This window comes from Hippocampus zosterae, chromosome 3, assembly GCF_025434085.1.
Source record: "Hippocampus zosterae strain Florida chromosome 3, ASM2543408v3, whole genome shotgun sequence".
In the NCBI taxonomy this organism is placed as follows: domain Eukaryota; kingdom Metazoa; phylum Chordata; class Actinopteri; order Syngnathiformes; family Syngnathidae; genus Hippocampus; species Hippocampus zosterae.
In genome coordinates, this window is record NC_067453.1 from 27,768,650 (window position 1) to 27,793,743 (window position 25,094).

At 45.2% G+C, this 25,094-nt stretch overlaps 1 protein-coding gene across 2 annotated transcripts; it reads left to right on the top strand.

Moving 5' to 3' along the window:
* Window positions 1–58: 58 nt before the first annotated feature.
* znrf1 (zinc and ring finger 1) lies at window positions 59–24,590 on the top strand. 2 transcript variants are annotated; one of them, XM_052062204.1, is made up of 6 exons: window positions 59–157; window positions 189–1,207; window positions 10,301–10,396; window positions 17,927–18,032; window positions 20,071–20,161; window positions 23,105–24,590. In XM_052062204.1, exons 2-5 carry the CDS (start codon window positions 814–816, stop codon window positions 20,126–20,128), a joined length of 654 nt encoding a protein of 217 aa, XP_051918164.1. In that variant the 5' UTR covers window positions 59–157; window positions 189–813; the 3' UTR covers window positions 20,129–20,161; window positions 23,105–24,590. The 2 variants fall into 2 exon arrangements, with proteins under 2 accessions (XP_051918164.1, XP_051918165.1); XM_052062205.1 differs by lacking the exon at window positions 59–157 and having other exon boundaries at window positions 183–1,207.
* The last annotated feature ends 504 nt before the right edge of the window (window positions 24,591–25,094 follow it).

The following is a 25,094-nucleotide window of genomic DNA, read 5'->3' on the forward strand; positions in this document are numbered from 1 at the left end:
AACTTCAAGTAAGGCTTTTTTTTGGGGGGGGGGGGCATCTAGGACAGTCCCATGTATAGGCCTGTCTATATTTATTATCGGAGTTTGCGCACTGAGCGCTTGCTTCCATTGTCTGGCGGGCCGAGGCGAAGATTCACGAGAGGATCTGGGGGGTGGGGTGGGAAGGGGGCCGGGGGGGGGGGGGTCAGCCACCCCGATTTCCAGTACAGCAGCTTAGTTGGAGAAAAAAAAAAATAAAACGCCATCGCGGACATATTGCCGTGCCGCGACAACCAGACAGACAGCAACAGTTGTCACGATTCCTGAGTCGAGATGAGACGGGAGCGGCGGAGCGAACATTGCGGCGCCGCCGCCGCCGCCGCCGCTGCTGCTGCTGCTCGACTGCCGCGTCCCTCCTACTGAGGCGCAACCTCGTTTATCACCTGGATCGGCGAGGGGGACGTTGTATGCGTGCCCGTGTGTGCGTGCGTGTGTCATCCTGGGATATCTGCGTCATTTGGCGTGCCAGCCGTCTGTCGGTGCTGTCGGGGCTTGTCCGTGGGAGAGCCAGATCCAGACGCCCGGGCTGGCCGATGATCCGCTCAGCGGGGGAAACGAGCTGTTGCGTCTGCACGGAGTCATAGCTGACGTGCCTGCGGAGCCGGACGCACACAGGCGCCACAGGGTAGACAGACGGACGGACGGGCGGGCCGGCCGGCCGGCAGACAGACAGGAGCGAGAGGAGGGGGCGACAGCCTGTTACGGCTCCCTCGACCCTTTGCGGATCGAGCCGAGCCCCCTCCCGCTTCGACCAACAACCCCCCCTTTTGTTGGATGGGGGGGAAGCAGAGCACGACGGGGCGGTCCCGGGGTGCTTTTCCCGGCGTTTCTACGGATGACAGCGCGGTCCCACCATCGGCCCACTTCGGCCACTACCGATCAAACGGCACCATGGGCCTGCGGAGCCGCTCGGTGAGCTCCGTGGCCGCGATGGGCATCGAGCAATCCCCCGCGGTGCCTTTCGGCTTTTACACCCCCAGAGGCACGGGCTCGGATCGAGCCGGAGGAGGGTCAGGGAGCACACCCGCCGCCTCTCACGGAAGCGACTATCAGGACAGTGGCGGTGGACGGCATCACACAGACGGGGTGCTTTATCTGGGGTCCCGGGGGTCGCTGGCTGACACCTTGCCCCTTCACATCGCTCCCCGCTGGTTCAGTACGCACAGCGGTAAGAGCAGTCGGAACACTTTCACACATGAGAGCCATCAGCCGTTCATTGTAGCGCGTTGCAACCCCATCACGCCCCTTCCAGTAGACAAACGGGGCGGGCGGCCGGCAGCCAAAGCATTAATGCACTTGACAGGTTAGTCTTGTCCACGGTTTGCAATACTGAAATGAAAATGACTTGTAATTGGAGCGCTGCGATACATTTCGCTTTGCGTCTCTGCAAATGTATTCGTATACAATCATGTGCTAAGGTGAACATGGGTACTATATATGGAAAAGACTTTGCTCAGTCCCTCCGGACATGTCCGGAGTTAATGATTCAACAATGTTTATCAGTATATCGTTGTAGAGTTGGGGCTAATTCTTTCTATTTGGCTTTGGGTAACCACTATATCAACAACTTGCAAAATACTGTAATGCATACCCTCATGAATAAGCTTATCCTTAAGCAATGCCAAGCTGTCTGGGCATCGGTATACCGAATGCAAAAAGCAAAATTCTTGTCCTTATATTGGATCTACTTACAAGCAGTCATAATGTTCGGGCCGGTCAGTGTTTGGAATGGGTTGTGTTGAAGTTAACATTGCATGCGGGGGTCTCTCTCAAAAGCATGTGTTGCACTGCACGTGTACAATGACACTAATACATCTGTTGCTAAATCTGGCTGAGTCAATTAGCTCAACAATGAGAGTCCAAAGAGGGAGGGGGCAGAAACGGGAGAAGATGGAAAATAGTGAGACGTGGAAGGATGGTATGAAAGGGAAGGAGCAGGGTGAGGATTTTTGGCTCATCTGCAGCTGACCTCATTCATCATAAAACATTTCAGGGTGCAACTTGGCATTTCAAGCTCAGGTATAAACACAAATGGTGGTTTCGGCTACTCCGGTGCATGTACAATGGACGTGCAGAAATCCACAAGGGAGGCACACATCAGCAGCCACAGCTAACACCCCCCCCCCCGCCCCCCAGGCTCTCGTTATTGAAGCCCCAGCCGTGCACAGCAGGGGAATAACAACTTGGGTGTCAGCGGCTCAGTTGTTTTGCCTTTGCCCGGCCACTGATCTTATAAGTGTGACAGCTGTATGAGAGGAAGTCAGGAGTTTGTTCAAAAAGACCTTCTGTAGTTAGAATCCATCCATTCTCTGCACCGCTTATCCTATAATAATTACTATTGTGATTGTTAGGTGTTGAAATCGCAACAATTTCAAAGAGGTGTCACCTCTTGAAGAATAGAAAAATAGATCCATTTCACTAACTCTGACCGCAAGCTGCAATTGCAGACTGCTAACCACTAACACACATCCGGTTATGCAGGTCATTCGCCAAAAGTTAAAAGTGACCTGTTTTTTAAATTTAATTTTATTTATACTTTTTTTTGTGAAAGTGACACTGATAGCATCCTCAGGGTGCAGTGTACACTCACAAAAAGATATAATATTCATAACATCCATCCATCCATCCATTTTCTGATCCGCATATCCTCACAAGGATTGTGGGGTGTGCTGCAGCCTATCCCAGATTTCTTCAGGCAGTAGGAAGGGTACACCTTGAACTGTTTGCCAGCCAATCGCAAGGCACACGGAGATAAATAACCATCCGTGCTCACACTCACACCTTGGGACAATTTCGAGTGTTCCATCAAATTGCCATGCATGTTTTTGGAATGTGGGAGGAAACCGGAGTACCCGGAGAAAACCCACGCAGGCCCGGGGAGAACATGCCAACTCCACACAGGAAGGCCGGCGTAGGAGTGAAACCTTACACCTCCTCACTGTGAGCCAACGCGCTAACCAGTCGACCACCGGGCCACTCATAATACACTTTACATGACTAAATAAAATAATGTTGTATTCACTATAAAGAATAATTATAACAAATACAACTCCTGCAGATCAATGAATTTCCTGGAGGGGAGGGGGGGGGGTGGTTGCATTGTCAGGGCTAAATGGAAATATTGCTTCGATTTCAAGAGTGTGCCTGAAGATTAATAGACTTCGCTCTTGCAGTATAAACTTATTGAGCATCATCGTCTTTAAAAAGGGGATTAGACTCACGTTGAGGAGTAGCAGGGCACTGAACAAAACACTGTATTTAGACTCCTTGTCAGAATCATCTTTATTGGCCAAGTATGTAGAACACACAAGGAATTTGTCTCTGGTATAACACGCTGCACTAGTATCATCGTAAACAACAAAATCATTGAACCTTAAATGAACCATTTTAGAGTAACCAGTAGTTTTGTAGTACCATTTTGTGGTGCAAGAAGAGTGACTATGTCAGTGACTGTTTAAGGAGTTAATGGCTAGAGGGAAGAAGCTGTTTAAGTGTCTACTGGATTTGGTGCGCATGGATCTGTAGCGTCTGCCTGAGGGGAGTGGCTGAAAAAGGTGGTGGGCAGGGTGCGGGGGATCCAGGAGGATTTTCCGTGCCCTTGTCTTGATTCTTGCAGTGTGCAAGTCCTCAAGAGTGGGTAGGGCGGTGCCAACGATTTTCTCCGCCGTCCTAACTGTCCGTTGAAGTCGGATTTTGTCCTTTTTTGTGGCGGCCCCAAACCAAACCGTGATGGAAGAACACAGGATTGATTCGATGACTGCCATGTAGAACTGTCGTAGCACCTCTTGTCATTTGTGCTCTGAACATGTTTGAATGATGTCAAAGATCTTGTGGAAGGCCCTTTCCTTCTTCTGTATGACTGTGCCCCCAATGCAGTTTGAGTTGCATTGGGTGTAAAAAAAACCAGAAAGGTCCATACAGAACTGCTTTCCACTTCAAACATCACGGAGATTACTCCAAATAAAAATTCAGAACCAGGCTCTCTTGTTCAACATCGGTGACGCACCGACCTTGTTCCCTTCATACTTTCTGCTGTGCTTCACACACATTTGTCACTTGGAAAACTTTGCTTCCGGGTGGCGCCGCAAAGACCGCCTGGCTCAGTTTGGTTGTGGTCAAATGGAGTCAAAACATAGCTAGTGAATTGATGAAACAGAATGAGATGATGAATTTTCTCTGGCAAACCCAAACACATAGATTGCATGAGTAATAATGAATTGACAGATACAAAAAAAACAAAAACAAAACAGAAACTAGCGTAATGATGACGCCTTCAGTCATGGAGTAAAAGACTCTTACCAAAAATACTCAGGTAAAAGTAAAGTGCGTAACATTAAAACAACTTTGACAATTTAATTACATTTCTACCCACTGTCCGGATTTGTGAGACAAACAAGTACTGTGGAAGTATCAGGAATATTAATAAAAGTCTCCAAAGCAATATTCAAAGAAACAAGCCCATGACATTACTTAGGAATGTGTCTACTGACAGGAACGGAGATAAGCAGCAACAGCATAAAGAAATACAGTATGTGTGTCCAAAAGAAGAGCAGCCTTGACTGCAAAGCGCAGTTCGAGGTGTGGCTTAATTCAAACGTTTGAGCTGCCCATATATGGATTCGAAGCGACATCTTCTTTCCTTTCCTTTATTTTCTTCTTGTTATCGGAAGCCTTACTGATGCACTGTCGTATGACATTGCACTGATGTTTCACTAACACTTTATTGAACATCAAAAATGACACTCTCAACATTCAGTCGGTCGGAGGCAGAGCTACGTGAATTATGAGAAGTGGTCGAAATGGCCATTTTGAAATTTATGCTGGGTGAACAGTGAGTCAGAGCCATGGAAGCTCATCCAAGCGTGTTTAGGATCCCTGAAAATGGTGCCTTGCTCAAGGGCACCTCAACACTAGCTTACATTTTGTCCGCAGCTGGACTCAAACCCGTAACCCACTGGCTCCAGAGCGCAAATTCTTATGTATGAGCTACAGCTGCGGCGGCCCGGTAGTGCAGTGGTTAGCACGTCGGCTTCGCAGTGCAGAGGTACCGGGTTCGATTCCAGCTCCGGCCTCCCTGTGTGGAGTTTGCATGTTCTCCCCGGGCCTGCGTGGGTTTTCTCCGGGTGCTCCGGTTTCCTCCCACATTCCAAAAACATGCATGGTAGGCTGATTGGACGCTCTAAATTGTCCCTAGGTGTGAATGTGAGCGTGGATGGTTGTTCGTCTCTGTGTGCCCTGCGATTGGCTGGCAACCGATTCAGGGTGTCCCCCGCCTACTGCCCGAAGACAGCTGGGATAGGCTCCAGCACCCCCCGCGACCCTTGTGAGGATTAAGCGGTTCACAAAATGGATGGATGGATGGATGGATGGAGCTACAGCTGTCCAAAAGAAAGACGTCATTAGAGTGGGGGAAATGAAAAATTCGATTCATATTTGCTTTGGCAGCGGTTTTCATTCTCGGAGTGATCTTGGCAAGGTTCTGTTTTTTTAAAAAAACATTTCTCAAACAATAACCGTTTTAGGAATTAAGCCTGATGACATATCTGACACCTAAAAGAATCCTTCATATCTGACATAACGGTCGTCCGTAGAAGTCTGCGATAATACTAGCGAGTCTGAAATCTGCTCCGAAATATCTCGTCACCCATCTTTCCTGACACACACTGCAATGCCACACACCGATAAAAGGCAATGGCACTAATGTATGTATGTGGGACACACAGATATTGTATTGCACTGCATTGCTTTCAGCAAAAACGAATGGGATCACACACTAGAGGGCTTCAGGAAGACAAAATAAACATACTGTCTGAGGTTCTTTGCAGTTTGGGTGTGGGATTCACAAATCCACTGTAGGTCAGCCCTAAAATGTTTTTTTTTCTTCATGCTTCTCTCATACACATGTATGAGATGCATCTGCATACTTACGATGTCTCCCTATCTTCTCCGTGGTATCGCTTAGCTGTGAAGGCACCGAGCAGGCATTTGAGGACAAGACATGCACATATTTTACATTAAAAAAAAAAGCTGCCGAATTCCATCGAGGGGAAGGAGGACGGATTGCAGAAGTGGCTACAAAAGATTTGAGGATTGCATATTTGTTTCGTGACCACAACATGAACAAATCTCATCTGTGCTGTATGTTACACATACAGTACATTTGACAATAAAGTTTATCCAATTCAATCCAATCCAATACACACTGTTTACACGTTTCCTCGTAACTGCATTTCATTTTACTCAAAACACACACACACTGGAGAGAAGAGAGCATGTGGGGTCAAAAGACATTGAGAAGGTACAAAAGACAGACAATTATTTATTCATCACAGATCCATCTTCAGGGGGCAGCAGCTTTATCAGGAAAGCCCAGACTTCCCTCTCCCCAGATACTTTTCTGATGTGATCCCAAGGCATTTCAAGGTCAACCAGGAGACAGTTGACCTTGAAATGGCGCAATATTTTGGATTTTATTGATATTAAATGTAATGAAAATCAATTATCACAGCACAAAATCGAAAATAGTGTGCAAAGTGCTTTTAGGTTAGAATAGAATAAATCATTATTGTCCACCAGGAAGTGGTCCTATGTCTTCGCCTCATAAAACACAGTAATAATCATAAAATAAAGTAAAATGATGAGAAAGAAAATTTACAATAAAATGCACATACAGTAAATGAAATTGGATACTTCATAACATTGACCATTAATTATTAAGAGCAGCTCTTGTCCTGGCAGAGTTAAGAATATTAATAGCACAGGGGCCAAAGAATTTGGCACTCTTTCGCCTCTCTGAGAGTTAAAAGGCTCAAACTGGCTGACGGTGATCTGAGAGAACTGTCCTCGCCTTTTCGTTCCAATTATCTGGCTTGCCAATGACACAATCCTAGAAAGTATATTCTTAAGTCTGCAATTTAGGTGACTGTTCCGGATACAAGCGGCTGAAATGAGTTTTCTCCGCAGGGTGTCCGGGCTCTCCCTTAGAGATAAGGTGAGAAGCTCAGTCATCCGGGAGGGGCTCAGAGTCGAGCCGCTTCTCCTCCACATCGAGAGGAGCCAGATGAGGTGGCTTGGGCATCTGATTCGGATGCCTCCTGAGCGCCTCCCCGGTGAGGTGTTCCGGTCATGTCCCACCGGGAGGAGACCCCGAGGAAGACCCAGGACACGCTGGAGAGACTATGTCACCCAGCTTGCCTGGGAACGACTCGGGATCCCCCGGGGAGAGCTGGAAGAAGTAGCTAGGGAGAGGGAAGTCTGGGCTTCCCTGCTAAAGCTGTTGCCCCCGCGACCCGGCCCCGGATAAGCGGTAGATGATGGATGGATGGATGGACCTAATGTGTAAACATGCATTTCACGCGATTTTTACTTCAATCGCTTTGTTTTCGCTCGGACAGACGTAAGCATGCCACATTGTTGGGTTGAGGTCGTTCCAATTTTGCAACTTTAGGTGGCGTCAGAGGATCGCAAATGAGTTTGCCTTTTTGCAGGAGGCTTCAAACCGATGCATTTTACATGCACACGTCCGGTCGGGATTGTTAGTCGGGCTTGGTTGGGACCTCCCAACACAATTTTTTTTCCCTTTTGCAAAAAATAAATAATAAAAAATCCCAAAGAACTAATAAAAACTATATATGTATGGATAGCACAGATGCCTCTGAACATTTTGAGTGTTTGAAATAAAAAAAAAGAATGTTTTTATAACACAATATACATCATTTCCAAAATTGTGAACCGCGTAACTTAGGGGTTTTTTGTTTCGAAGGACCTAAGGGTTAACGCCTCATTTTTAACTGTGGATTCTCAGTGGACCCGCACAGCAGCCGTGTGTGAAGCTCCACTTTGATTGCTGCTTTGCCTGAGTAGTTGTTGTTTACCGAGTCCGCTGTGCTCCTTGGAGAATGACTGTAGCGTTGAATGAATTCAATTCCAATGACCTAATTTCAACCCTGACGGTGTCAGAATGTACTCGCAAATCCAAAATACAAGCCATGTCATCTCCAAACGAGATGATCGTGACCTTCCCTTCTTCATGTTCTACCTTTCTTACCCAACAGCTTATAACCATCGAAAGTCTCATCACCTATTTGACACATAACAAATATGCTTCTGTTCTGTTACTGTAAGCTCTCCTTTCCACACACTCGGCATCCATCGTCTCAACTTCCCCTGTCTCGCTTCAGTCTATTTTCCTTTTCTCTTGTTCTGTCCTGTTCCCATGGAAACGACTGGTCGTTCCAGGAAGGTAATGAGAGTTTTTTTGGCGAGGCGTGCATAAGTTGTAAGGGATGGATGATATAATCAAAGCAACATTCTTCAGGAATGCCGTTTTTGGTCATGGCTGCAGACGGGTGTTAAGCCTGACGACTTTTCAGCTCTGGAGGGCATTCCTGAGTGATGGTTTTATGTGTATCTGTGTGTGCGCAGTCTTGGTTGTGAATACATGGGAGTTTCCAGGCCACGTCCCACTTTGGTTAGGAGCATTTGGTGGGCACGCCGACTCGCTCATACTCATGTTTGGTTATTCCACTAAATGAATTTGAAGTCATCCGATACGATACAAAAGTTAAATCGGACACACAATTTGAAGAGTGCTTTTCCATAACGATATGAATCTATTTGGATTCGACTGAGACAAAAGACATCTTTTTGTATTGACACTGTCATGCACCCTGTAACCGGATAACATGATAAGCTGTCCACTGTAGTAACCGCTGTCCCTGAAAGGGTTGAGGACACCCAAATTATATCCAACGTGAACATGTGCAATCACAACAAAACCTCCATCCATCCATCCATCCATCTATCCATCCATCCATCATCTACCGCTTATCCGGGGCCGGGTCGCGGGGGCAACAGCTTTAGCAGGGAAGCCCAGACTTCCCTCTCCCTAGCTACTTCTTCCAGCTCTCCCCGGGGGATCCCGAGACGTTCCCAGGCCAGCTGGGTGAAATCGTCTCTCCAGCGTGTCCTGGGTCTTCCTCGGGGTCTCCTCCCGGTGGGACATGACCGGAACACCTCACCGGGGAGGCGCTCAGGAGGCATCCGAATCAGATGCCCAAGCCACCTCATCTGGCTCCTCTCAATGTGGAGGAGAAGCGGCTCGACTCTGAGCCCCTCCCGGATGACCGAGCTTCTCACCTCATCTCTAAGGGAGAGCCCGGACACCCTGCGGAGAAAACTCATTTCAGCCGCTTGTATCCGGGATCTCGTTCTTTCGGTCACGACCAATAGCTCGTGACCATAGGTGAGGGTTGGGACGTAGATCGACCGGTAAATTGAGAGCTTCGCCCTTTGGCTCAGCTCCTTCTTCACCACGACAGACCGATACAACGTCCGCATCACAGCAGACGCTGCACCGATCCGCCTGTCGATCTCCCGCTCCCTCCTACCCCCACTCGTGAACAAGACTCCAAGATACTTGAACTCCTCCACTTGGGGTAAGATCTCCTCCCCGACCCGGAGGGGGCACTCCACCCTTTTCCGACTGAGGACCATGGTTTCAGATTTGGAGGTGCTGATTTTCATCCCAACCGCTTCACACTCGGCTGCGAAACGCTCCAGTGAGAGTTGGAGAGCCCCGTTTGAAGGACAAAACCTATGTAGTAAATAACAACATCCAGACGTTTTTTGACACTTCTTGGCTTCATACGGGTTTGAGGTGAGCTCGAACCAACTAAGGTTTGGTGATCGCCAGCCAATTGCAGGCCACATATAAACAAACAAATTCACACCTCTTTAGAGTTTTCAATTAACTGACCGTGCATGATTCTTAGAATGTGAGAGGTAGAAAAGCCCCGCAAGCAAAGGCAAAAAATTGGCTCTACACTGTGTGACACGAATAGCAAAATGATCTGTGCAACCAGCGTTGCTGAGCTTGTTAGAGAAGTGTTTGTGCTGCTGGTTGCACTCGGGATACCAATTACCAATTAGGCCACTCTCCCCTGCACCGATTGGTTGGTTGAGTTTGGGGACGAGGGCCAACAATCAGGGAGGAGCTCATGGAGACTTCCCGCACACGTGTGCACATACACACACACACACACACACGCGCACACAGACCCAGAACACAACAACAATTTAATAAGTGGTGGGCCGTAACACAGGGCAACCGTCTTGTCAAGTTAATATCCTTTCTTGCGAAATCCAAAGTGTTTCCAACAGACACAAACACATTGTTTCGTCCTAAAAATTGCTTCCTTCCTCCATCTTATTTTAATCAATATTGCTTGACACAAATCTTTTCTTTGACTTATTCTTTTAGGATTCAAGTGTCCTGTGTGCTCCAAATCTGTGGCGTCCACTGAAATGGAAGTTCACTTCATCATGTGTCTGAGCAAGCCCCGACTCTCATATAACGGTGAGCCTCACTTCAGCCCTTTATAATTATTATTCATTTTTGTTGTTCGTTTTAATTGGCAAAATGACTGATTTACATGTATTCATAAAACTGTGAGTAGATGGACAAAATAAACGTGGGACAAAAATGAAGCTTAAAAGAGGCATGTTATGTACATTTTTGTTTGTTTTTTTCCAATTTTTCCAATAATTACACTTTTGTGCCTTACAAATACAGTGATCCCTCGCTATTTCGCGGTTCGTTTATTGCAGCTGCAGTGAATCGTGGATTTTTTCAAACATTCATTAAAAAAAAAAATCCAGATACAGTACATGAAGTACAGTACTGTATATGTTGCTCTATGTGGCTTGCTGTTGTGTGACTTGATGTACCAAATCCAGTAGACACTTAAACAGCTTCTTCCCTCTAGCCATTAACTCCTTAAACAGTCACTGACGTCATCACTCTTCTTGTACTACAAAATGGTACTACAAAACTACTGGTTACTCTAAAATGGTTCAATGATTTTGTTGTTTACGATGATACTAATGCAGCGTGTTATACTGGAGACAAATTCCTTGTGTGTTCTACATACTTGGCCAATAAAGATGATTCTGATTCTGATTCTGATTCAAAAAGAAAAAACAATTTAACATGTGGCGGCCCGGTAGTCCAGTGGTTAGCACGTCGGCTTCACAGTGCAGAGGTACCGGGGGTTCGATTCCAGCTCCGGCCTCCCTGTGTGGAGTTTGCATGTTCTCCCCGGGCCAGCGTGGGTTTTCTCCGGGTGCTCCGGTTTCCTCCCACATTCCAAAAACATGCGTGGCAGGCTGATTGAACACTCTAAATTGTCCCTGGGTGTGAGCGAATGGTTGTTCGTTTCTGTGTGCCCTGCGATTGGCTGGCAACCGATTCAGGGTGTCCCCCGCCTACTGCCCGAAGACAGCTGGGATAGGCTCCAGCACCCCCCGCGACCCTAGTGAGGATCAAGGGCACGGAAGATGAATGAATGAATGAATTTAACATGTATATGTTAATTGGTCTCTACATCGCGGATTTTCGTTTATCGTGGGTGGTTTTGGTCCCCATTAACCGCTATAAACGAGGGATTACTGTATACCTGTGACATGCTATACTCATACTACCCTGAAGCTCAAGAATTACAACACAATTAATATTCACATTATATACTGTACACTTTTACCATCCTGGCTGAAATCAGTCGGTTATGAGGGGTGGTCCTGTCTCATACAAATCAGCCACTGCTCACCCATCGAATGTGGGGCCAATTCCAAAATACAGCCTTGGTAGCATGATGACGAGGAGTTACGCCCTGGGAGTGGTTACTTGTTGAGCCCGGAGTCTAAAAGAGGGAGTGTAAACACAGCACTGGAATGGCTATTGACAATTGATTATTGATCAGTCGCTTGAGGTAGTCCAGCTTCCATTTAGTGTATATTTTTCCATCGGAAAATTTGTTAACAACTTTAACTTCGCTGCATATTTTACAGAGCAGACCTTTCTCCCTTGAAAAAGAAAAGATCTCACCCAGTTTCACCGCTTGTTCTTTTATTTGCACATACTCCGACAGCCATACCAATTTAAAAGAATCACAGTTCATTTTTATTTTTTCACTGCCCGCTCTTTCCGCCACATTCAAGGTTTAGCATTAGCGTCACTTATCTCCGCCGCACTGTTTTTATGTAGCGTGTATGAGGAGAACACATGCGCAAGTACAGACAGTGCTGTGATTGGCTGCGTAGGGTCGTTGCTCTCCTGATGACCCTTTTTAGCCACCCAGTTCAGTTTCACTGGAGCTGCAGCCAATCCCAGCTGACAGAGCAAAAGGCAAACTACACCCTTTGCTGGTCGGCATGAAATAATAGAATGTATAAAGACATCAAGACAATCTCACTACAGGGACAATCTATTAGAGAGGCGGAAGTAAACCCAGACTACCTGTCGAGATTGAACCACATGATCATTACTGATCAGCAAGCATTACTGATTGTATTACGAAATCAATATTTGACGATTTGACAAACAAATCAATTTTATTTTTTTTCCCTCTCCCTACCCAGTGTTTTTCCTTTCTGAATTCTGATTGTAATTTCCCCATTGCGGGACAAATCAAGGATATCTTAATCTTAATCTTAATTTGTGCTTTCAAATGAAAATATATCTGATAGCCGATTAAACCCCCCTACATTTCGGGCAGCTGCAGCTCATCTGTACAAATGTTGGCTTTGGAACCGGAACTGATACGAGGATGCAAGTCTGCTTCCTGACTATCGTCTGTGTGACCTTGGCCAAGTAATTGACCCCAAACCCTAGCTCAAAGAGGTGCAACACTGTTTATACGCTCCTCTCTCGCTGCATGCTAGCATGTGTGTGTTCTGACCCTCTTTGTGGTTTGCAAAACAAATACTGTAAAGCAGTGGTCATTGAAATCCCTGCGATACACAATGTGAATTTCTATTCATTGGATTATCATTACAAATTTACTTTGACTTTTTATATTTTTTATATCCTTCGAGTTAGTATTTTCAATGTTATTTGAATTGCTGATAGGCAGTCAGAAAGGGAAATCGGAGGCTGGTGGCCACAGATGAGAGAACACGTGAAGTGTCCGCCAGATCTTTTTTGGGCTTTGACTTTGCATGATGACATTTTAAGGCCTCTCCACTAAATATAACCACTCATACGGGCAGCAATGAGTGGGCGGGATTCTCATTCTAGCAAAATGTAGAAATCCGCCAAGGAGAGGAAAGAAAGGCTTGCATGTGCGGCCTCGGTCTGATGAGGACAAGCTTCAAAATGAGCGAACGCAGTGCTGAAAACCACTGTGTGTTGTTTTAACTTAAATTGATGTGAAGGTGCTGGATGGCAGCCTGAAAGTCCGAACAAAGTACGATGGATGTGGATGAGCAGGCAGCACAGGACTGAGACAAATCGAGATTCCACATGTGCATTTTCATATATTTCAAAAATGAAGTAGCCACTCTAATGACTTGAGAGGCATCAGCAAAAGTGTGACTTTGCTCTGTGCACACGCAAACCGAGGTGATGGAAATGGAGCAGCAGCGAGCATCATTGTAACGCTCCCAGCCCTGTTGAGCAGTTACATCTTACGCGCTTGTCATCTCCACATCTGCCATGATCCAGCGGCATTGACATTCTAACCTACGGTGTGTGTTAGTATGCAACGTGTTACCATTTTAAAATGGAACTATGTACTGTATTTGTCACAATATGCCCGAATATAAGACGACCCTGATTATAAGACGATTATTTTTTGTACAGGAAATAATGACAGAACATCTGAAACACATAATTATAACAATATATTCGAGAGAAAAAGCATGTTATTTTGCCTCATTCAAATCTTAATATCTGAACATCTAAATATGTAAACTAAAGCCCAATCACATTCGTAATTGAATGGCTTCTGGTTTTTGAAATTTTAATTACATCATAACTTCTCCTCAGCTGCTAGCTAACCTGGCCGATCTTCGACCCACTTTTCTCCAGATTGTAACTACGTTTCTCCATTTTCTGTTATCTTTTCTATTATTTTCTTCTCTTCTCTTTCTTACCGCTATTTTTTATTTTTCTTCTTCGTGGCAGGGGTTCACTTTGGCCTGGGGAGTCAAGCTCAGCATTCGCTTCAATGAATGAATGAATGAACTCACTTGTATTCTTTGGCGTTCGACGCAGCATGACTTAGATTTGTTCTTGATTTTACTGCTTGGTGCTTTCTACCGCACTTTATTCTACCTGTTTGTTTTCTTACTGTTTATTGTGTATGTTAAATCGCTCCATGTAGAGCACTTTGTATGCAGCGGTGGCTGTTTGAAAGTGCTCTATAAATACCGTTGACTTGACTTGACTTGAATGATATCTGGCGTCATCTAGCGTCGTGAATGGGTATAATGTCTAGACCCCAAATATAAGACGAGCCCCACGTTTTCAGTCTTATTTCAATGCAAAAAACACCGTCTTATAATCGGGCCAATACGGTACACCAGAATGACGAAACATCTGCATTGAAGTGTGCTCTGACAATCCATATATTTGGCCAGGAAAACTTCACATGATAACTTCGGAGCATTCTGGCTATCCAAAGAGGTTTATTATGTATCTTGAGCTTCCGCTACAGGCCCTTTTAGGTGTTCTCCAGCTTCTTTCCACTTCCCCCAAATATGTGAAGAAGTTGAAAGAACGACTCTAAATTACACATAAGCAGAACTATGGTTGTCTCTGTAATATGCGCGCCGCGATTGACTTGCAGCCAGTCTGGGATGTACTAGCTCCCCGCTCGTCAGCTAACATCCCTAATTAGGCCAAACTATGTCTCGTGGTGCATGCTTATGAAACAGGACGGTTGAGGCTCTCCGTCTCGAAGCGATAGGTCTGATCTGTGGTGACAGAACTGCAAACACTTCTCCTTCTCTCATATATTAATTACTTCACTTCATCACATGGATATCATATAGATTTTTCTGAATTTTAGCAACAGAGAGAAACATGTCCAAAGTCCGGCCCAATAGTGGCACGTGTTCAAAGTTCTATCGGGCCGAAGCCTCTGGCATTAACTTAATCATTTGTGGCCTGTCAGCTCAGTAGAAAATACATACATACAAAAATGCTATTTTATATTTCGCCGTGATGGCAGCAAAATCATGGCCACTCGGTGCGTTGGGAAATAACTCTAAGCGAGCTCTGCCTCGCTGAACACACCACTCTCACAGTCGTCAGTGTGAATTTCCCAACGTACCTCTCGCTGCATGACCCTTGTGTGACCTTTCCCGGCCTATTTCTAAAATGGAGACTGTCGCGAAGAAAAGAAACGATGATAGACGGGACGGTCCTTCCAGTACAAAGTGGAAATTGGCACATTTCTGCCGAATTTGCTAAGAGACTCAGACTCTGGCTGCTTTCAAAAGAATCTTAAGAGCCATTACCAGAAGAAACATGGAAACCATGACCAGCTGATGACTGGGAATGAATGCCGTGAAAAATGTAAATAACTGGAAGGTGAATGCTCTGCCCACCACAGATTTTCACCTCATAAAATATCTCCCTCTTTGCAAAATGTTTGGACACCCCTGACATAGAGGTTGTGCATGACCTCCAGTTTGCAGACTCATTAGGATTGGCATCCACTTTTCACATGGCAGTGGCTAAATACAGTGATCAGACCAGACCTACCGCATCCCGTTAAATCTATGTACCCCAGAATGTTTGCCATCCAAACAAACATGTGGATACACAAATGTTGTCTCTGAGCTTTGGGGCACAGATGATGCTCACCAAATTCCGCAGCTGCAAATGTATGACGTGACTAGTCAACATAAGGACTATTACGAGAGATGCACGTTGAGAACACTGTCTCTAAATAAATGCACGTGAGAAAGCCAAAGCGACTCTCGGGTCTGAAATTCAAATAAAACATCGGAGCACATCGGCATCGTTGATTCGATAGTCAAACAAACAGGATCCAGATTTAATTTATGCCCAGTGCAATTTATTTAATTAATGTCAATTACGGCAGCCCATAGGCTACTCATGTTCTAAGGTACCACTGCTTATTTACACATCTGCATATAGCAATTTTCGCAATAGCTGATAATAATTGTCATTTTTTAGTAAGGGACTGAAACCGAGTCCTGATCCGATACCTCGGCCATACTTAAAAAAAAAAAAAGGAGCGCGCATACAAATTGGCTGAATGAATAAATGTACATTACAAGTCAAGTCAAATTAAGTCAACAGTATTTCTCGAGCACTCTCAAACAGCCATCGCTGCATACAAAGTGCTGTACATGGAGCAATTTAACATGCACAATAAACAGTAAGACAAATCGGTAATAAAGGCGGTAGAAAGCACCAAGCAGTAAAATCAAGAACAAATCTGTCATGCCGAGTCGAATGCCAAAGAATACGGTTGTCTCGGTGGTTGTGTCTCAGTTTTCCTTTCAATGTGTTTTAACGAGGAGCAAAATGCTATTTTTGCCTCGCATGCACTGATGAGAAACCTCTTACTTGGATCCTTAACATACCATCCTCCAAGTTATGATTTGCACATTCAAGCTTTCACATATTCTATGATTTATTTTGATATCTGACAAAGTAGGACTGTAGCCTGTATTTATTTGAGTGCAGAATGTTATCCTTTGTATGACAGTACTGCAATGACCCAGTTAGTTAATGGATTAATGTGGCTGCAAGATACATGACAGACATTTTACATTTACCATTACATCTTACAAAGATTAAAAATCTTTGGAGTCAGGTGACATTAACTGAAGGCGATTCACTCTTATCTGCTCGAGTTAAAGGAGCAATTTGGGACCACACAACAATGTTGGCTGTTTTTTTCGCTGTGGTTTTGATTTGATCTTTCTGAGGAGAATGTTTTCCAAGGTAAGTGTAACAAGCATCTTCAATTGAATATGAAATGTCAGTTGAGTTGATCGATAGCGTTTGGTCTGGGGTCGTGGATTAATCTCCGTTTTCCTATTTTGATTGGCACGCTCCAGTAATGTAAACGAGAGAAAGGGCCTGCTGCTTATAGATGCGCTCCTCCAATATCAATGAGGTGTTTTTAGGGCAATGAGAGACGCTAAGGGAGAGCTACCATGAACAATCGAAAATGGGAAGAGAAGGAGAGCAGGTTGATGAGAGCAACTAAACTGATTTGCACTCAGAGCAGATGTCTCCTGTGTCTTAGTGCTGATCATAGTCTGTCCTTATCTGCCCCATATTCTGCCTTGTACACTGCAAACACCTTCTGTTGATCTGACAACCTTTGAATAGGAATTTATATGGTATGATATATATATATATATATATATATATATATATATATATATATATATATATATATATATTGCGCGTCGTCCCGCACGCGGTCTGTCCTTCCGTCTGTCCCTTTTCAAAACGTACCTACTTCACCGCGCCGCTGCGCGCCGCCACTGCGCCGCTCAGGCAGTGGCTCACTACAATCGCGCGGGTATCTTAGCGAAAAAATGTTGTCTACCCACAAGCATTGCAATGAAATTGTTAGTTATTTAGTAGAGCTAAACATCTCTTTATTTTCGCGATAAGCAATGAAGATGAACAAAAAGTTGAACCAAGCAACAACACTTTTGTGGGCCGAAGGCCCACCTTACCAGCCTTCCGCAAGGAACTAGCTGATGAGCCGCCCGGAGGGCGGCGAACCAGCTAGTATTATGTAAATCTCTAAATGGACCAAAAAAGAGTTTTACTTCTGTCCACTTAAGTGTGGTTGGCCAATTCTTGCCCTCTCTGAGATTAAAACAAAAACAAAAAACTGAAAACTTGAGTTTTTTAGAACACCTGATTTTATTCTAACTTGTTATTCTTTATTATGAGTAAATTATTGTTCTGCATGGTAACAGACACACATGTTTTAAGCGCCCAGCTTTATCTCCAAACGGCTCACTCTAGTATGTGTCAAGTTAAAAGTGTTTGCTTTCGGCGTGCTTATACCAACTTTGATCTGTTTGTGTATGCTTGCCACCTCAGATGATGTGTTGGCGAAGGATGCCGGCGAGTGTGTGATCTGTCTTGAAGAACTGCAGCAAGGAGACACCATAGCCAGACTGCCGTGCCTCTGTATCTACCACAAAAGGTGATGCAAAGAGAACTATTGTTATTATTCTCTATTATGCTTTGATTTTTACTAGTCCGGACCACTTGACATCAATTTAGGCTGTGGCCCCTGAGCTCCAGTGACTTTGATGTTTTTCACTGTCCTTCTGTAAGTACAGTATGTTCTAACATCAAGCGATGTAGCAGTGTGGGGAAGCCGATAAATATACTTATTTATGACTCAAACTAAAATTCTAGTAAGGTTATATAACATAATAGAGTGTTGTTGCAACCCTTTGGTGAATCGCTACCGTATTTTCCAGATTATTAAGTCGCTCCGCAGTATAGGTGGCACCAGCCATAAAATGCATAATAAAGAAGAAAAAAACACGAAGTCGCACGGGAGTACAAGTCGCATTTTTGGGGGGGGGGAACGTATTTGATCAAATCCAACACCAAGAACATACATGTCATCTTGAAAAGCAAATAAAACGAGAGAACAACAGGCTGAATACGTGTATGATATGCGAACGTTACATGACGCATAAACAACAAACTGAGAATGTGCCTGGTATGTTCACGTAACATATTAGGAGTTATTCAGATGACTTTAGCAGAAAAAAAAAACATGTTTCCCAAACCATCAGTGTCACTAAATCCAATGAAATCTTAATCCTCTGTGTCAGTTTTAAACAAATCCACCAACTCCAGCGATGTGGCGCTTTCTCTCCGACGTCTCTTACATCAGACTCATCGTTGACTTATCAACACAGGCCCAGAGCGCTCTCTTGTGGTTTAATGTGAAAATAATGTGAAATCATATCATAATGTGTTAATAATTCATTCATTCATTCATTCATTCATTCATCTTCCTAACCGCTTAATCCTCACTAGGGTCGCGGGGGTTGCTGGAGCCTATCCCAGCTGTCTTCGGGCAGTAGGCGGGGGACACCCTGAATCGGTTGCCAGCCAATCGCAGGGCACACAGAAACGAACAACCATCCGCACTCACACTCACACCTAGGGACAATTTAGAGCGTCCAATCAGCCTGCCATGCATGTTTTTTGGAATGTGGGAGGAAACCGGAGCACCCGGAGAAAACCCACGCAGGCCCGGGGAGAACATGCAAACTCCACACAGGGAGGCCGGAGCTGGAATCGAACCCGGTACCTCTGCACTGTGAAGCCGACGTGCTAACCACTGGACTACCGGGCCGCCGTGTTAATAATTTCACACATAAATTGCTCTAGAGTACAGGTCACACACCCTGGCCAAACTATTAATAAAACTGCGACTGCACCCCGCCCAGCTCAGCTCTCCGCCTGTCAGAGTTTTTACCCGGACAAAGTTTAACAAATGACTCGACACACAGGGAAGCTTGTCTTTCTGATCGGCGTGTGCGGATCTCCAAGAGCGAACGACGGCCAGTTGCTCTGTGATCACATTCAGAGTCCCTCATATGAATAAGCAAGTCGCAGCACTTCGCAGATGACAAATGTCCGCCTGAGCGTGACACCCATTCCCAAACCGTCTTTTGATGTTCTCCAACAATTCGTTCCTAATTTTTTTACTCCCACTTCGTGACCGAGTGTGGCCTTCTTCCATCTGTTCGCCCCCTTGCTAAACACGATTACTGTGGACTTCAAAAAGCCCTCCGTCCAAACGGCCGACACCTTTGCGCACAGGCATTTGGGGGTGCTGAATAAGCACCCAAGCGTCTAGACTTGCCCAAATTAAATGAAAATTTAAACATGATATCATTTTGTTCGTAGATTTCTCGATCATCGCCATAACAATAAATAAGATCATTTGACTATAAAATTGTTACCCGTACACCTCTGCAGAGGATCTTATACTCCTCGCGCACTCTCTGACAATGAGCGTGCCACCGCCACCTACTGGAATGGATGTGTAGTTAGTCATTATTTTAGCACGGCAAAGAAAAAAAACATGTTTCCTGAGGTCACAAGCGCCCTTCCTGGAATCGAAACCCGCACCACCATTTGAAAAGGAATGCTGTCGAGCCATCATTTCACGGAATTATGTGGTTTGTGCATGTGTGGTCATGTGTTTGCAGCTGTATAGACTCGTGGTTTGAGATCAATCGGTCCTGCCCGGAACACCCGTCTGACTGACTGACCACAAGCCCGCTGACAATATTGTTCAAGGTGAGGCACACATGCGTACTGCGATTGCAAACGCGACATTGAGGGCCAAATTCACGAAAATATTGCGTGGCGCTGACCGGTCAAAATGGAGCAGACAGATAGTGTCGAATTCACAAAGCATGCGCAGATGGTAAAGTGCTGCACTAGCTGCGATGCCAAGCAGAATATGTCTCAGTGCGCAGGCGGTATTTGCGAGTATTTAATTGAGGTAATATGCATAGATTTGGCGGAGAAATTGCTCACCTCTATGCAAATGAGCCTAATTGATAAACAAACTCCAGCGCTAATAGCCACATATAGCTTGAGGGAAGCAAATCTATAGAATGCTAGTCTAACATTCGGGCTTCACTGTGAAAGTCTCTCGCATCTTGGATGTACTGTGACCTGCGACGGCTGAAAAATGTGAGGGGACACACCGACAGGTATCCTACGGGACATGTCCTAAATTACGTACTGTATGTACCAGCCCTCAACAACATCATTTGGTGTCAAAAAAGATGGCCATTCGTTTCGGCCCGGTCCCATATGCTGTTGAGAATGTCACCCAAGTTTCTGTCTGCATTCCCTCTGCATGATGAAATTAAACTTTGCGTGTGCCCACAAGGGCGCCGCTGATGCCGGGCGTGCTCGTGAGGGAATATGTAGAAAGGGAAGCTGTGATGTCATGCCTGGAGTTCTGAGGAATGGCTTCGCGCAGGCACGGTCTAAAACGGTTCCTGTGTTAAAGCGCAACGTTGGTTAGTGTCAGACAACGACAACCAATCGTTATGAATTTTCACATTCACATCCCTACGGATGCGCATATTAATATCTGAAATTATTAAAATGATCGCACCAAATATTTTGGATTTTATGGACATTGAACGAATGAATGAATTAAATGAATGAATCAATCAATTCCGCCTGAGGCGCTCACGACAGAGGATAATATTGTTTTTGTCGATGAACTCCAAAATATTGAATCGGCTGTTTTATGGCCGTGAGTAGTGAGGTGCAAGTGAATTTTGGTGATGATTGCTCACAATTTTCTGACAGTCCCGTTTGCACCTCCTTCGTCAGGACCCTAAGCTGCATTCCGATAATTTGATATTTTGCTTCCAAACTGCCGTTACACTGCCCCCGGTGGTCTGAGTACAAAATCGGCATTTATAATTTGCCATATGTGGCAATCGGGGGCAACGGGTGCAAACTGCATTCAGTTGTCAAATTTGGTGGGCGTGTCGCGGAACAGTATATCATTCACGCAATATCCTTCATGACGTTAAGACGAGCAAACTGCCAGTGCAAATGAACTGCAGTTTAAGCGTCCGCGGTTCATTCTTTGTGAATTCGGCCCCGAGTGTACAACCAAGACACATCGGGCCTATGGCTAAAGCTAAAGTCTGCGAATAGCATCGGCAAACTTGGCATCTTACGTCAAGGTTACTTTCGTCTGCTGTAAATGTAATATTAACACTGTACTGAAGTAACTCAGGAGAAATGAACATAGCTTCTTACAGTTCCGGATTGCACCTACAGGTAATTTGTGACGCAAATCTCTGAATGAGATCTCGTTATGGCCGCATCATGTGGTGTTCCGGATATTTTTTTTTTAAAAATCATGCGTCACATAGCCCAAAAAGGGTAAGAATTGCGATTTATGTTCGATAACACGCCGCTTTTCCCAGTGGCTCGAGTGAAAATAATGCGTCGCTGTGGCTGCGAGCGGCGAATCAAACTGCTAGTTTTCATCGTCATCATATCAACGGTGACAAACGAGCGCAGCCGCACAAAGTGAAGCTTGGCCGTCAAATTATCACGTTCATTAATACGCAGACAATTGTGTGCTAACAACTTTATCCATCTTCCCAGCCGCTTGATCCCCACTAGGGTCGCGGGGGGTGCTGGAGCCTATCCCAGCTGTCTTCGGGCAGTAGGCGGGGGGACACCCTGAATCGGTTGCCAGCCAATCGCAGGGCACACAGAAACGAACAACCATTCGCACTCACACTCACAACTAGGGACAATTTAGAGTGTCCAATCAGCCTGCCATGCATGTTTTTGGAATGTGGGAGGAAACCGGAGCACCCGGAGAAAACCCACGTAGGCCCGGGGAGAACATGCAAACTCCACACAGGGAGGCCGGAGCTGGAATCGAACCCGGTACCTCTGCACTGTGAAGCCGACGTGCTAACCACTTGGCTACCGGGCCGCCCCAATTGGAAACAGCAACCTGCAAATATTTGATAGAATTTTCAGTAGGGCATCCGAATACCAAAATATGTGACAGCTGCAGCCCTCCAGATAGCTTCAGGTCATCATCATCATCATCATCTTCCTAACCGCTTGATCCTCACTAGGGTCGCGGGGGGTGCAGGAGCCTATCCCAGCTGTCTTCGGGCAGTAGGCGGGGGACACCCTGAATCGGTTGCCAGCCAATCGCAGGGCACACAGAAACGAACAACCATTCGCACTCACACTCACACCTAGGGACAATTTAGAGTGTTCAATCAGCCTGCCATGCATATTTTTTGGAATGTGGGAGGAAACCGGAGCACCCGGAGAAAACCCACGCAGGCCCGGGGAGAACATGCAAACTCCACACAGGGAGGCCGGAGCTGGAATCGAACCCGGTACCTCTGCACTGCGAAGCCGACGTGCTAACCACTGCATACCGGGCCGCCGTCTTCTGATGAAAATGTGTCAGTGGCATTGTGTATGTAGTAGCATCGGTGGAATTGGGGTTCATACATAAACATTTGATAGGATAATGGTGATTTGTCTATGAAATCCAGCACACACACAAAAAAAAAAGAAAATAAAAACGCTGTGTTACAAAAGTGTTTCTGATTCTTCACTATGTTGCTCAGTTTACCTTGTGAAATGATTTGCTTTGATGTGTATTTTGACATGTTTACCTGTTACCCGTTACACACTTTAGGACCCTTTTCTCTCTGTTCTTAGGAGGGCTAAAGGTCACGCCGTGGTTATCTGGACGCAGGTGCAACCAAATCGGAAGAAGCAATCAAACCAATATGTATGTCTTGAATCTTTCCCTAGGAAGATACCTACTCGAAATGAAGCAACCAAATCATTAAAAAAGTGGCTCATCGTCAGACCTTCCTTTCTGCCAGAGACCTTATAACAGTTATCTGCTCAAATAGACTGACTACAACCCCAACAGTCCTTCAAAGGGCTTCATCTGCCTCATCTCCCTCCCCAAACTCGTGCGTGGCCACTTGCCTCTCTCACGTGTTCAGATCGTCCTCTCGTCAAGATCAAGGTCTGCCGGTCTCCAGCCCTCCCCATGGCCTTAACTTGGAAACAGAGAGGTAGCAGCCTGACAAATGTGGAACAGAGACAGGAATCACATCACACCAAGAAAAGGGGACAGGAGCACAAAGGAAAAAAAAAATATGTTTGAATGAACAAGATCGAATTATCTTGTACAATATTCAGTGAGTCACTCAGTTGTCGGCGTCATAACATACCGGGCGCCTCGATGTGCAGCCATTCCATTACCCCCCACCCCCCATCCACCCCTCCCACCGATGTGCTGTTCCTTGCAAGTTTTGAATAATCTGAACGCTCCTTAAAATAGCGAGCGAAATTGATCTGATTTGGAGACATGTCAATGTCAAGCATAACATCGAGGCAGATGGAGGAGGAGGTCTGCCGAGAAACAGTCTGAGCATGTTCTGCTCCAACTTCCCACTTGACAAGGAAGGCCAGCGGTGTAGTAACGCTCTCTGAATGCGTAACATTTTGGGGGTACTGTAACCCGGCTTTCGTGCATGTGCGTCTGAGTGAAAGGTTGGAGACTGACTGGAACACTACTCTGTGTGCCTGTGTGTAGGTCTGCGTATCCAAATGTTTACAAGCTAATGTTGATGTTCCCTGTGTGTGACTGGCATTCCTCCCTTTACTTTGCTGATGTTTACAGCTACTGAGAAGCTATGTGGCATATTGTACACATTACACATGTACCTCTTTTGGTTTGCCTCTCCAATTTTTTTTTTTTTTTTAATTTAGATGAGCCTGATTTTTCAAATGTTGTTTTCCTTGTGAAAGCCTCAAGAGTGAAGAGCGTCTCAATGTGTGCCACTTTTTGATCTATGCTGCTCTTCCTGCTAGCGTAGGTGAGACTGCTCAAAGCCGAAACAGAAACGTGAGCGACTTGGACCCCAAAATAGACTGCGGTCCCATTGTAGAGCATTTCAAGGGGCTTATTTGCTTAATTGTTCATATTTAACACAATTTGTTTAATATTACAATCGTGTGAGATATTACTCACTCTTCAGAATGCCATGAGGTGATATATGAAAAGACTACTCCAAAAGAAATACATGCATAAACAAAGCTACTGTAAACACATGTTGGAATAAATTGCGCTAGATGAGATTCTGCTTTGATTTACATGAACAACTTTTCATTAAATGTCTGAATCATGTGCACGCTGAAATCCTAACATCTGCAATACGATCAGAAAATGGATATGTGACCCAAGTGGAAGGAAAACAGAAGAGGAGTTATCAAACAGCTGGCATGACATAAGGGTTTTTAACATTATAAATGGCCATGCAAGTGTATAAATAAGTGTACAGTACAACATATCGAAAAGCAAATGATGCATGAAAGACATGGGTGACAAACCTTGCCCCGAGGAATACAGCATTTGCCAGGGAGGTAAGTCTCTTACATACAGCATATGCTGACATAAATGAATGATTCTGGACATTTCAAGTCAAGTCCACTCAAGTCCAACTTTATTGTCAAATGTGTGTGTACCAGTAGCGGATGCTGGTCTGTCAAGGAGGGGAAGCTCAATTTCGGCCTACATGATAAAATGTGTCCGTTTATTTATATGTGAATTCTACTCTCCGTTCCTTTTCAAGAAAATGATCTATGACCCTGTCATACCAACAAGGCTTCTTTTCCAGGGACTTAACTAGTG

Excerpts from the sequence above, each read along its gene's own strand:
- znrf1 (XM_052062204.1), top strand. The coding sequence starts at position 814 with ATGGGGGGGAAGCAGAGCACGACGGGGCGGTCCCGGGGTGCTTTTCCC. Across the intron at positions 1,208-10,300 it reads CTGGTTCAGTACGCACAGCG|GATTCAAGTGTCCTGTGTGC; the intron begins GTAAGAGCAGTC and ends TTATTCTTTTAG. Across the intron at positions 18,033-20,070 it reads CTCTGTATCTACCACAAAAG|CTGTATAGACTCGTGGTTTG; the intron begins GTGATGCAAAGA and ends ATGTGTTTGCAG.